This window comes from Erpetoichthys calabaricus, chromosome 5, assembly GCF_900747795.2.
Source record: "Erpetoichthys calabaricus chromosome 5, fErpCal1.3, whole genome shotgun sequence".
Taxonomy (NCBI): Eukaryota; Metazoa; Chordata; class Cladistia; order Polypteriformes; family Polypteridae; genus Erpetoichthys; species Erpetoichthys calabaricus.
Window position 1 is genome coordinate 126,956,597 of NC_041398.2, and position 14,732 is coordinate 126,971,328.

A 14,732-nucleotide genomic window follows, 5' to 3' on the forward strand; every position below is an offset into this window, starting at 1 on the left:
TTTTTCATTTGTTATTGATAATTCCTCTGTCTCCCCTTCCCTACAGGTTAAGAGTCTGGGTGTCATCCTTGACAGTACTTTATCCTTTCAGTCCCACATCAATAACATCTCCCGGTCTGCATATTTCCACTTGCGTAACATTAATCATACTCGCCCCTCCCTCACTCCCCACACCACTGCTATCCTTGTTCATAGCCTTGTCACTTATCGTCTGGATTATTGTATTTCCCTTTTCTTTGGTCTTTCTCGCAAATCTCTTTATAAGCTTCAACTGGTCCTGAATTCAGCTGCCCGCATCTTTACTAGAACCCCCTCTATTCACCATATCACTCCTGTTTTGCAGTAGCTTCATTGGCTTCCAGTTCAGTTCCGAATTCAATTCAAAATTCTCTTACTAACTTTTAAGGCTATCCACAACCTTGCCCCCTCCATATCTGTCTGACCTCCTCCATGTTGCCATTCCCTCCCGTACCCTTAGATCCTCTTCCTCCATCCACTTGAGTTTCCCTTTCGTCCGTCTTACCACTATGGGGAGCAGAGCATTCAGTTGTATACATCTTCCAGACTTTGACTTGTAATGTTGATGTCAGTGCCATGGCAGCCAATTACTTAGCTGTGACTGGGCAAGGAGTCCTGGGGCCTCATGTATAAACGGTGCGTAGGCACAGAAATGTTGCGTACGAACCTTTCCACGCTCAAATCGCGATGTATAAAACCTAAACTTGGCGTAAAGCCACGCACATTTCCACGGTAACTCATACCTTGGCGTACGCAATTTATCCGTCCGGTTTTGCAGACTGGCGGCACCCAGTGTCAAAGCAGTGCTACTGTTCCTGTATGGTTACCCTTTCTTAGATCCACATCCACGGCGGCGGCTTTATCAAATACACTGAAATTAACCGCATATCGTTCATAAATTTAATGCATCTGATTGTAATTAACCTGTAACAATATAATGGTCCACAGAATGGTCAAACTACTGTTCCTGTGTGCTCATCCTTTCTTTCTTAGCTCCACATTCCTGACGCGGCTTTATAAATACACTGAAATTAACTGCATATTGTTTATTAGTGTAATGCATCTGATTGTAATTAACCTGTTGCAATATAATGGGCCAGGGAATAGCCATAGTATTCCAAATACCATAACTGCTTTAGCGTTGTTACGCTCACTGCATCTTGTTCTTCTTTTTGCTGTTCCCGTTAAGGGTTGCCACAGCAGATCATCTTTTTCCATATTACTCTCACTGCACCACTCGGAGTATTTATATCACTGTATCTGAGTGTGAATCACAGCAGCAGATGATCGGAAAGAGAATTATCGGTATACAGTTTCAAGTACCCACTACCTCAGCCACGTCAAAAAGCGTCAAACCCTTTCCTGTACGGACCTCGCGTTTCAGAAACAGTTTCATCCCAAGAACTATAAACGCACTCAATCACCTCACTGTAAACTTGCACTACAGTTATAATATTGCACAACCTGCGCTACTTTATAAAGTGCGTATGATGACAATATCATTTTTAAGATGAAATGCAGCAAAATGTGTTGCTTATAGTATACAGATAAAACTTTAACTTCATTTAAATAATCTGTATTGCTAATAATTAAACATGTGAGGACACGGTGCCGCAGCGTATAGCTAGTTCAAGGATAGCTCCTGCCTTGCGCTGTATTCTTGCTGGTGCTGACGCGACACTGGAAGGATTGACGAATAGAATAATTAAACATGTACTACGAAGATATTTCAATGTTCCTTAAAAGTTTTGAAGAATCGGCGTTCTAAGCTTACAAATGGCTTAACGTCTATTACAGAGCTGATTGTGTGGCGATTGGAGAAAGAAAAGTATGGACAGGAATTGGAGGTTAGTACGTTTGAAAGAGACAGTACTTCTGTAATAAATTATTTCATCGAAGATCACACATGGTGCAGCAAGCCTCTTGCGTGAGCTATGAACAATCACTGCGCCACCGTGTTCCCATGTTTAATAACATGCTTTCATTCCGATCATCATGAAAATGATATCACGTATACATCTCAGTATTTTAATTATTCAGAGAGCTGTAATATCTCGAATGTAATGCATTCTGTGTCCTGTCGGAGAAAGAGAAAGAACGGAAGCACGTAGTGATTCACACACACAGAGCACATAGAAGATCAAACACAGAAAAAAGCATTTAACATGCTACTTGAGAAACTAGTAAAAAAAACGATTTTAAGATGAAGTTTATAATGTTCTACTTTAATGGCAAAATAAACTACATGATTAAAGTGGAAATTTCGAGATTAAAGTTGACATTTCGTGCTTTTTTCCCACTGTGTGCCTATGTTTTTTGTTTGTACCCTAATACGCTTTCATATGACACTCAGACGGTGGGCTACAACTCGCCTTTTCACGGCGACTTTGATATGTGATTTCTTTTTTATTTCGGGCACTGTGCGACTTTGTGAATTTGATCTTTCGAGTCTCACTCTGTCACTCGATCAACTTTCTTTTGTTGATTATACCACTGTTTAAACCAACAAATAGTACGTTTTTCCTTTGCCTCCACTTGGTATTCGCTGAAATCCTTCTATTTTCCCCCGTGCTTTTGCCATTGTCTTTTCACAGAAGGCTATTTATATTGATTTGCATATTCAAAGAGGAGTAATTCTGGGAGGAGTTGGGGCGGGACAGAAGGCGCGTGCACGTGCGTTACTTTTCACGCAAATCGGGATTTATGTAGTGGAAGAACGTGAAAGTATGCGTGCGCACAGATTCCTGCATCTGGATTTTTCTGTGCGTACGCACAATCCCGCTTTTGTGCTTACGCCATGTTATAGTGTGAGTTCTACGCACGGCGTTATACATGAGGCCCCTGATCAGTGAATGAGGGTAGAAGTGAATCTTCAGTTCCAAAGCTCATTCTTGTTTAAACGTGTGTTAGGGACTGAGTGAATAAGTGACTGGATACTTGACATGGATTATGCAACAGAAGTACATTGAGATTTTTTACATGGACATTTTGTTATTGTTTGCTGCAGTTCAGTTTAGGTACCCATTGAATCCCCTTGTATCAGGATACTTGTTATCTCTATTCTCAATGAAAACATGAGATTAATACATTTTCCTAAGCCATGACTACAAAAAATATGGTGTAAGTAATAAAATAAAGAAAAAAAATTTGGTGAAATATTTTTTTAAAAGTTGCATAACAAATTAGTTGAGGGAGGAGCATATTATTTTTGAAGTTAGGCAGATAATGCTTAGAGCAAAAGAGGAATTTTATTCTTTTGATTTGCATACTTTTTCTGACCCTGCTTAGGTTTCCAAAATCTTTAACTTTTTATTTACTTTCCAAATCTTTTTTTTTTTTTTCTTTTTAGACTTTCCATCCATCCTCTTCCGCTTATCCGAGGTCGGGTCGCGGGGGCAGCAGCTTGAGCAGAGATGCCCAGACTTCCCTCTCCCCGGCCACCACTTCTAGCTCTTCCGGGAGAATCCCAAGGCGTTCCCAGGCCAGCCGGGAGACATAGTCCCTCCAGCGTGTCCTGGGTCTTGCCCGGGGCCTCCTCCCACTTGGACGTGCGCGGAACACCTCGCCAGTGAGGCGTCCAGGAGGCATCCTGATCAGATGCCCTAGCCACCTCATCTGACTCCTCTTGATGCGGAGGAGCAGCGGCTCTACTGTGAGCTTCTCATCCTGTCTTTAAGGGAGAGCCCAGACACCCTGCGGAGGAAACTCATTTCAGCCGCTTGTATTCGCGATCTTGTTCTTTTGGTCACTACCCATAGCTCATGACCATAGGTGAGGGTAGGAACATAGATCGACTGGTAAATTGAGAGCTTTGCCTTACGGCTCAGCTCCTTTTTCACCACGACAGACTGATGCAGAGCCCGCATCACTGCGGACGCCGCACCGATCCGCCTGTCGATCTCACGCTCCATTCTTCCCTCACTCGTGAACAAGACCCCGAGATACTTGAACTCCTCCACTTGAGGCAGGATCTCGCTCCCAACCCTGAGAGGGCACTCCACCCTTTTCCGGCTGAGGACCACGGTCTCGGGTTTGGAGGTGCTGATTCTCATTCCAGCCGCTTCACACTCAGCTGCGAACCGATCCAGAGAGAGCTGAAGATCACAGCCTGATGAAGCAAACAGGACAACATCATCTGCAAAAAGCAGTGACCCAATCCTGAGTACACCAAACCGGACCCCCTCAACACCCTGGCTGCGCCTAGAAATTCTGTCCATAAAAGTTATGAACAGAATCGGTGACAAAGTGCAGCCCTGGCGGAGTCCAACTCTCACTGAAAACGGGTTCGACTTACTGCTGGCAATGCGGACCAAGCTCTGACACCGGTTGTACAGAGACCGAACAGCCCTTATCAGGGGGTCCAGTACCCCATACTCCCGGAGCACTCCCCACAGGATTCCCAGAGGGACACGGTTGAACGCCTTTTCCAAGTCCACAAAACACATATAGACTGGTTGGGCGAACTCCCATGCACCCTCCAGGACTCTGCTAAGGGTGTAGAGCTGGTCCACTGTTCCACGACCAGGACGAAAACCACACTGTTCCTCCTGAATCTGAGGTTCGACTATCCGACGGACCCTCCACTCCAGAACCCCCGAATAGACTTTTCCAGGGAGGCTGAGGAGTGTGATCCCTCTCTAGTTGGAACACACCCCTTCTTATAGATGGGGACCACCACCCCGGTCTGCCAATCCAGAGGCACTGTCCCTGATGTCCATGCGATGTTGCAGAGACGTGTCAACCAAGACAGCCCTACAACATCCAGAGCCTTGAGGAACTCTTGCGTATCTCATCCACCCCCGGGGCCCTGCCACCAAGGAGTTTTTTGACCACCTCAGTGACCTCAGTCCCAGAGATGGGGGAGCCCACCTCTGAGTCCCCAGGCTCTGCTTCCTCATTGGAAGGCATATTAGTGGGATTGAGGAGGTCTTCGAAGTACTCCCCCCACCGACCCACAACGTCCCGAGTCGAGATCAGCAGTGCACCATCCCCACCATATACAGTGTTGACACTGCACTGCTTCCCCCTCCTGAGATGCCGGACGGTGGACCAGAATCTCCTCGAAGCTGTCTGAAAGTCGTTCTCCATGGCCTCCCCAAACTCCTCCCATGCCCGAGTTTTTCCCTCGGCATCCACCGAAGCCACATTCTGCTTGGCCTGCTGGTACCTATTAGCTGCCTCCAGAGTCCCACAGGACAAAAGGGACCAGTAGGACTCCTTCTTCAGCTTGACAGCATACCTCACCACTGGTGTCCACCAACGGGTTCGGGGATGGCCGCCACGACAGGCACCGACCACCTTATGGCCACAGCTCCGGTCAGCCGCCTCAACAGTAGAGGCACGGAGCATGGCCCATTCGGACTCAATGTCCCCCACCTCCCTCGGGACGTGGTCGAAGTTCTGCCAGAGGTGGGAGTTGAATCTACTTCTGATACGGGGCTCTGCCAGACGTTCCCAGCAGACCCTCACAACACGTTTGGGCCTACCAGGCCTGACAAGCATCCTCCCCCACCATCGAAGCCAACTCACCACCAGGTGGTGATCAGTTGACAGCTCCGCCCCTCTCTTCACCCGAGTGTCCAAGACATGTGGCTGCAGGTCCGACGACACGACCACAGTCGATCATCAAACTGAGGCCTAGGGTGTCCTGGTGCCAAGTGCACATATGAACACCCCTATGCTTGAACATGGTGTTTGATATGGACAATCCGTGATGAGCACAGAAGTCCAATAGCAAAACACCACTCGGGTTCAGATCGGGGGGGCAATTCCTCCCAATCACGCCTTTCCAGGTCTCACTGTCATTGCCCACGTGAGCATTGAAGTCTCCCAGCAGTATGAGGGAGTCCCCAGAAAGTGTGTCCTCTAGCACCCCCTCCAGGGACTCCAAAAAGGGTGGGTACTCCGAACTGCTGTTTGGTGCATACGCACAAACAACAGTTAGGACCCGTTCCCCCCACCCGAAGACGGAGGGAGGCTACCCTCTCATCCACCGGGGTAAACTCCAATGTACAGGCTCCAAGTCGGGGGGCAATAAGTATGCCCACACCCGCTCGGAGCCACTCACTGGGGGCAAATCCAGAGTGGTAGAGAGTCCAACCCCTCTCAAGGAGATTGGTTCCAGAGTCCAAGCTGTGCGTCGATGTGAGCCCGACTATATATAGCCGGAACCTCTCAACCTCGTGCACTAGTTCAGGCTCCTTCCCTTTCAGAGAGGTGACATTCCACGTCCCAAAAGCCAGCTTCTGTAGCCGAGGATCGGACCGCCAAGGTCCCCGCCTTCGGCCACCACCCAACTTACACTGCACCCGACCTCTTTGGTCCCTCCCATAGGTGGTGAGCCCATGGGAAGGGGGACCCACGTTGCCTCTTCGGGCTGTGCCCGGCCGAGCCACATTGGTGCAAGCCCGGCCACCAGGCGCTCGCCATCGAACCCCACCTCCAGGCCTGGCTCCAGAGGGGGGCCCTGGTGACCCGCGTCCGGGCGAGGGAAAATGCCATCCAAATTTTTTATTCATCATAGAAGGTCTTTTGAACCGCACTTTATCTTATCCCTCACCTAGGACCAGTTTGCCTTGGGTGACCCTACCAGGGGCATATAGCCCCAGACAACAGAGCTCCTAGGATCATTGGGACATGCAAACCCCTCCACCATGATAAGGTGGCGGTTTGAGGAGTGGTCTTTTTAGACTTTGAATATCAATAGTTAATTTCTGACATTAGGTACAGTTTTTAATACAAACGTTTGCTAGTGGGTCAAGATGAAATGTTATGTCACTTCACTGTTTTTATCAGTAGGTTGTAATGTGAGAGCATTAGAACAATTAGAAAAAGAGTAGGCTATTTATTTTTCCCACAAGGGGTGATTAATCCTCCACGGATTTATGGGGAACACAGCCATGGAAGAGAATTAAGAGAGACGGTGGGGGGGGGAGAAAAGGAATGTTTTTCTGTAGTATTGTGGTCAGCAAATACACCTGCAAACGTATGCCAAAGGGTAAAGGAAGATTTAATTGTCCTGCCATTTATTTTGTACTTCAGTTTTCTTGTTTATACCTTTCTTCCTGTGATTATTTATTTTTGGAATTAAGGCACTATTTTTAGCTTATTAATTTCCTCCTTTGAATTATTTCCGGTTATTCAGAATTGCCATGAGTGTTCTCTTTTATCACTTCATACATAGTTTTAGTCAATATTATTGTCATCCTTTCATTTCAGGTATGTCATGTTCAATATCTCCTGAAAATAGTGGGCAGTGAAACAGCTTTGGTATTTTTACAGTAATTTGTTTGATATAGAGCAGCACATGATCAACCAGTAACATTTCAAAAATAGAGAGTGTGTAGAAATTGTATATATAATGAACAATATGGAAAAGTTACGTCAACACCATCACTAGTACCTCTTTGAGTGATTTGAATTTAGATTCTCATTGTAGTGATATTAGACTCACCTGAAGTAAATTGCCAGTATTCACATGACATAATTTAATCAATGAATGATGTCTTTAATGCTTAAAAAGGTTACTTTAATTCACCCACTCCTTATTGACAATGCTGAACATAAGAGAGACGTTTTAGATCGTCAGAAAACTATTAACGCCAAGCATCAAAATACAAGATTTACATTCCAGGCCATGAAAATATTGCTTTCACATTTCACCATGTTATACTGACAGGAGGAAAATTGATCAAGAAACTCTTAGGAAGTTGGTGCTAAGCACCCAACCAGACCTGGAGTTATGTGGTGGTTTCAACTAATTCCCTGTGGTACACACTAAATCAAATAAGGGCTGTTTTGTCTAAAAACAAGGAGGATTGCCACCATTGAAAGACAAATGTAAAAAGGCATTGTGAAACCAATGTATATTTCTTTGGTAGTGCTGACAAGTGATTTATTTGTAGGCTCTGAAATGAAGCTTGCTATATAAAGAAAAGTGTATTCTTCCAGTATGTTGGATGTTTCATAATGTTATGGTGCCACTTTCCTTTGTGGTCTTGAATGTGTTAACGGAGTCATGAAATTGGAGGATTACAAGGGCATTTAGAGCAGAATATACTACCCATAGAAATGGGTTAAAGATCATGTGTTCTCCTGCAGGACAGTGACCCAGAGCAACCATCTAAAAGTACAATAGAATTGTTAAAAAGGAAAAAAAATCATTGTGTTCTAAATTAAACTTACACGTATTGAAAAGAACTGAAATCTTCGGTTGGTAAAATTAATCCTGTAAACATCAAAGAGCTAGAACAAATTTCAACTGAAGAGTAGGAGAAACTACCAGCAGAAAAGTGCAAGAAGCTTAGAGATGGCTGCAGCAAATGTTTGGAGGCTGTCATCATTACCAAAGCTATGCAGCCAAGTATTAGTAATGGGTGCCTATATTATTGCCCAAGTCCTATTTTCAATTTCTTTGCTGGAAAAAATTCATGCAAGTTGAAAAGACATCTTTGTTGTAGTGTAACTTGGGGGTTCTGTTTAAATTTCTGATGATCATAATTTCTAATTATTTCTGTAAATGTCTTGCATAAAGTACCTAAAATATTGGGGTGCAAGTAATTTTGACCACAGCTGAATATTTTCATGGGAGGAAAAAAAAGGAAATGTAGTATTTTCTTCAGTGAGAAGCTATAGTTATAGTCTGCTTTAAACAAGTGACTAATTAGGGCATTTTTTGTAAAAGGCCAAAGTTTAGCTAATAGCAAGGCAAAGCTTACAGTCTGTTTTCTGTGCATTCCATAATCCATCTGACTTCAGTAGAAGCAAGGGAGAAGGTCCTTATTATACTGCAGACAGGCATATCATGTGTTAGATTCCATGGATTAAACCTCTCACTCCCAACTGTAGGTAAGGTCTCAGCAGGCTGTCAGGATAAATGACTGTCCAAGATGTGGTCGTCCTTGAGTGAGAGATTGTTGCAAATCTACCATATTCTTCTGCTGAAACTGCAAGATGGCTCAATGCCCATACTAGTGACAGGATGGTGATGGATAGGTCCATCTTACCCCACATAGAAAATGATCTATCACAGCCTTAAAACACGCCATATTCAGCTTGCCATCGATGAGGGGGAGTTGAGCCTCGTCTATAAGGTGAACACCAGCCAACACAATTACACTGCTTCAATGGAGAGATCAGTGTCCTGCACACAAACACTTTGTTCTGAGATGTTGTCATGTGCAGGTGCTGCCTTGGACAACTAGAGACACAAATCTCTGCCTGTGATTTGCCAGCAATTTCATCAGGAGCTTTTGCAGGAATGAACTAATGTCCCTCATCTACTGTTTGAAAGGCTCACTATCTCTGTGCTCCACAGGTGCCAAGCAGTTGTGACCAAAAGAAATGGTCACAAAAGATACTGAAGGCATTGAAATACAAATATTGTTAGTATTCACAGATGGAACAATTTTAATTTTGGCTTTTATAAACCATTGTCATTCTGAAAAGCTGTAATTTTGTAGCCATATAAATCTTAAAGGATCATAGGTGTGCAAGTTAAATGGTTGCTGGAGTAAAGTCTTCGTAATAGCTTGGTCACATTATTTAATATATATAAATTTAAATTTGTATACAAAGAAAATATATAACAATACAGCTGTTTATCTCATTAAGTAGAGCTTCTGTATTTAATTTAACAGGGCAGGTTGGGTTGATTGCTGGACAGTACCAAGTCTGATGCTTACAATTGACTATACCTGGCATCCGATCTACCCTCAGAAGGCTGATGAGCAATTAAAGCAGTCCTGTAAGTACCTTATTGTATTTGAATAGTAACATTCAAAATAGTAACATTTTTTTTAAGTCAGAGATGGATTTAGATATGTAGTTAATGATAAACATTTGAAACTTGTATATAATGGCTCTTCCGATAAGATACAGTGGGTCAAAAAAGTATTTAGTCAGCAACCAATTGTGCAAGTTCTCCCACTTAAAAAGATGAGATTGGCCTGTAATTTTCATCATAGGTATACCTTTAACTATGAGAGACAAAATGAGAAAAAAAAATCCAGAAAATCACATTGTCTGATTTTAAAGAATTTATTTGCAAATTATGGTGGAAAATTAGTATTTGGTCACCTACAAACAAGCAAGATTTCTGGCTCTCATAGACCTGTAACGTCTTCTGTAAGAGGCTCCTCTGTCCTCCACTTGCTACCTGTATTAATGGCACCTGTTTGAACTCGTTATCAATATAAAAGACACCTGTCCACAACCTCAAACAGTCACACTCCAAACTCCACTATGGCCAAGACCAAAGAGCTGTCAAAGGACACCAGAAACAAAATTGTAGACCTGCACCAGGCTGGGAAGACTGAATCTGCAATAGTTAAGTAGCTTGGTGTGAAGAAATCAACTGTGGGAGTAATTATTAGAAAATGGAAGACATACGAGACCACTGATAATCTCCCTCGATCTGGGGCTCCACGCAAGATCTCACCCCATGGGGTCAAAATGATCGCAAGGACGGTGAGCAAAAATCCCAGAACCACACAGGGGGACCTAGTGAATGATCTGCAGAGAGCTGTGACCAAAGTAACAAAGGCTACCATCAGTAACATACTACGCCGCCAGGGACTCAAATCCTGCAGTGCCAGACGTGTCCCCCTGCTTAAGCCAGTACATGTGCAGGTGCATCTGAAGTTTGCTAGAGAGCATTTGGATGATCCAGAAGAGGATTGGGAGAATGTCAGAAGGTCAGATGAAAAAAAACCTCTACTCGTCGTGTTTGGAGGAGAAATAATGCCGAGTTGCATCCAAAGAACACCATACCTACTGTAAAGCATGGGGGTGGAAACATCATGCTTTGGGGCTGTTTTTCTGCAAAGGGAGCAGGACGACTGATCCGTGTAAAGGAAAGAATGAATGGGGCCATGTATCGTCAGATTTTGAGTGAAAACCTCCTTCCATCAGCAAGGGCATTGAAGATGAAACACCGCCCGGGTAACGAAGGAGTGGCTTCGTAAGAAGCATTTCAAGGTCCTGGAGTGGCCTAGCCAGTCTCCAGATCTCAACCCCATAGAAAATCTTTGGAGGGAGTTGAAAGTCCATGTTGCCCAGCGACAGCCCCAAAACATCACTGCTCTAGAGGAGATCTGCATGGAGGAATGGGCCAAAATACCAGCAACAGTGTGTGAAAACCTTGTGAAGACTTACAGAAAACGTCTGACCTCTGTCATTGCCAACAAAGGGTATATAACAAAGTATTGAGATGAACTTTTGTTATTGACCAAATACTTTTTTTCCACCATAATTTGCAAATAAATTCTTCAAAAATCAGACAATGTGATTTTCTGGATTTTTTTTCCTCATTTTGTCTCTCATAGTTGAGGTATACCTATGATGAAAATTACAGGCCTCTCACATCTTTTTAAGTGGGAGAACTTGCACAATTTGTGGCTGACTAAATACTTTTTTGCCCCACTGTATATATTTTCATATTGCAGAATTGGTCAGTTCTTGTCATTAGGATTATTTTCCTCCTCCGATATCATTATGAAACAGCACTCACTATTTTTATTTTTATTTGTTCTTTGTGATTTATGATTGATATTTTCAGCTTTTTCCACTTTTATAGTATCGCTGCGAATGAATTGCATAACATCTCTTTTTATTTCTCCTGCATATAAACCACTTGGCCATTGGTAGTCACTTTTTGTATTAAAAAGCAGGTGTTGATTCTCCTATTAATACTTATATCAGCTTTCTTAAATTCAGTGAGATGCTATCTGGTAGGTTGCATTTTTCCGCAACTAGATCTAGCCTTCCTGAGGCCCTAATCAAAATTTGGACCCTTGCCTCCATTTCCCCCCCTACTGCATGTCTTTTCCAAAAAAAAAAGGAAAAAATCAAATTATGACAATTCCTGCTAAGCTGAAAAATGGGAGCTTGTTCAGCAATGCAGAATGTTTTGTAATAATTTAGAAACCTAAGCTAAGTGAAACCTTCCTATTATCATTTTGCCAAACACAAACAGTCAAAATCAGTATTATTTAGACATGTGTTTTCTTTTTATGAAAATGATAGCTGTTGCAGTGTGTTTGTAAGTTTTTTGTTTTTTTTTAACATTTCACCCTATAAATAAGCATTTTAACCTGGTGAAAAACATCAGAGAAATTGGAAGGTTCTCAATAGTAAACCTGCATGTGTGGTTTTGATTGGCACAATTACAGTGGAACCTCGGTTCACGAACGCCTCGGTACACGTACAACTCGGTTTACGACCAAAAAGTTTGCCAAACTTTTGCCTCGGTTCACGACCACACACTCGGTATACGAACAAGCCAGTTTCTGTTTCGGTTTGTGCGAGCTGATGATTTCCGCACGTGTTGCATTGTTCTCGGTCAGATGTGAACTGCTGCAATGAGAGAGAGGAGCCTGGGTGTTTGTCAGTGTTATTCAATGTTTTCACATTAGTTTACTATTACACTGTGCATTCTTTGGTGTAATTAACTATATTTGTGCTTACAAATATTTTAAAAAATATATTTACATACAGTTCGTACGGTCTGGAACGGATTAATTGTATTTACATACAATCCTATGGGGGAAATTGCTTCGGTTCACGACCAGTTCGGTTTACAACCAGAGGTTTGGAACGAATTATGATCGTGAACCGAGGTTCCACTGTACTAAGAAACAGTGATTTCAAGTAAGGAGTAAGGTGAAATTGTTGAGTCCACAGTAGCTAAGCAAAGTGGTAGATAGATAACCATTCTGAAATGATAATAACTTACTGGTTAGATGAGCTAATTAACAATGGCTGCCAACTCTCTGACTCCAAAAACTGGGATTTTTGGACAGACTTTGGTGACCCTTTATCATATGATACTTTAATTAACCTCGCAACAGTTTGTGTTAATTCTAAAGCAAATGTTTTATGTTCACTGGCAAAGTATTATTATTTTTAATGAAACTGCTGAAAGGTTAAAAGAAAACATAAGATCACATCTCGAAAACAAGGGGAACTACAATTCTAATTTCAAATAAAATCATGTAATTAGAATGGATTTCATGTAAATATATATAACAGTCATACATTGTTCAACCTGTTAAGTCAAATTCAGGGTTACAGAGGGCTGTAGTCCATCCAGCAGCACTTGAGTGTAAAGTAGGAGACATCCCTGGATAAATGTGCCAGTCCATCGAAAGGTTCCCACATGTCATCCTGCATGGCCTTACCACATTCAATTCATACACCTGCTTTTTTTGGCTGTAATTGCCATTTTGGGCTGCTGTTACTCTTAATCAAATGTGGAGACCTTTCTGCTCAAAACAATGTAAGATCTCTTTCTTCCACTTGACAGCTTCTCTTACTGCTGGTGTCCAACAGTGGCTTCTAGGGTTATTGCCCTGATAGTCATCAACAGCCTTCTGCCCCCAGCTCCTCTGTCTTGCCTACACTGCTTAATTCTTGAACAGGGTCAATTCAGAATTTATGTTCCTGACAGTGGTTTGTGAGTTCCTGAAATGTAGAATATTTTCAGTTGGTCTTAGTTAAACTTGACACAAACATAGGCATCTATTGGTCCACCTAACAAGTACTCCATCTGTTTGGTGCAGCTGTCACAAAGTGCTGAACAATTGACAGCACATCGCTTTTCTTTACCTATGTGTCCAGAGGACCAGATGACTGGGTGTTCCACATACAGTTGGTCTCAGTCCAGAAAAGTCTTGTGGATCTGTCTTGTGAGCTCACTAACCACAACATGAAGGAAATGGGTTGGATACAATACCAGCTAGGTAACAGGGATCAGTAGGAAGGATCCTTAGACTTAGACATGATAGTCTTTGGCACTGGAAACTGGTTCTTACAACATTAAATATAATTTCTCTGGCATTGAGAGATTTGGCACACATGCAGAAAGTTGAAAAATACTGGCTAGTTATTGTCAGACTCACTACTGCACTCAACATGGGAGAAGCCCATATGTGGATTATGACATGCCCTAAGCTAGGCATTGTATAGCTGATGTTGGTTTTGGTGAACAAAAAGGTCCCTTGGTGCAGGAATAGACAGTACACTTTGACTTTGTGTTTTAATCAAACAGCCATTCAAATTGTTCCTCTTTTTAGAGAGACTGGATTTGGTGCTTGAAAGGCTACTATCTACTAGCACTGTTGTCGTTCTGTCCTAATAGTTGGAATAGATAGAGATATCTGGGGAAGTGTGATCGAGAGGAATGACCTGCTGAGGCAAATCTGAGCAGTGAATTGTAATAAATTAAAAAGAAAATCATAAATAAAATCATTACCAAAAAATACTGAATTAAAATTGAGTTTATCTTTTATAGAATTTTCTTCAAAAGTGTTAAATGATGCCACATTTGGACGCACACATCTACTTAAATACACAGTAATACTGAGATCTATAAACCTCACTCAAACAATAATTACAGGCATACGAACATGTGATCCAGCTAACAATGTTGATCAGATAGTAGGGTAGTGGAATACCCAACAGTTCTTAAAGAAAGAAATATTGTTGGTTCAAGGTGCAGGCCATGTAATTGGGCTTTGGGTCCTTCTTCCAAAATCATTGCTGTTTCCATGTGGCATGACCGACTGGAAAAGATCCTCATTGATTTGCCGACAGTAAAGCACATTGCACAGGCCTACTGATTGTATTCATCGCAAATGAATCAAACACACCATTAGGGCCTAAATGACATGGTGGTACTCTTGCCAGAGTGATCCGGGGTACTGTGTTTTGTAAGA

At 42.7% G+C, this 14,732-nt stretch overlaps 1 protein-coding gene across 10 annotated transcripts in view; it reads left to right on the plus strand.

The window, feature by feature from the left end:
- Window positions 1-14,732, plus strand: part of kiaa1109 (KIAA1109 ortholog) — a 371,922-nt gene that overhangs the window by 130,272 nt on the left and 226,918 nt on the right. For all 10 annotated transcript variants that reach the window (XM_051928377.1, XM_051928381.1, XM_051928382.1 and 7 more), the window contains exon 19: window positions 9,657-9,763. In XM_051928377.1, the coding sequence (XP_051784337.1) occupies window positions 9,657-9,763 (107 nt within the window). The remainder of the gene's footprint in view (window positions 1-9,656; window positions 9,764-14,732) is intronic.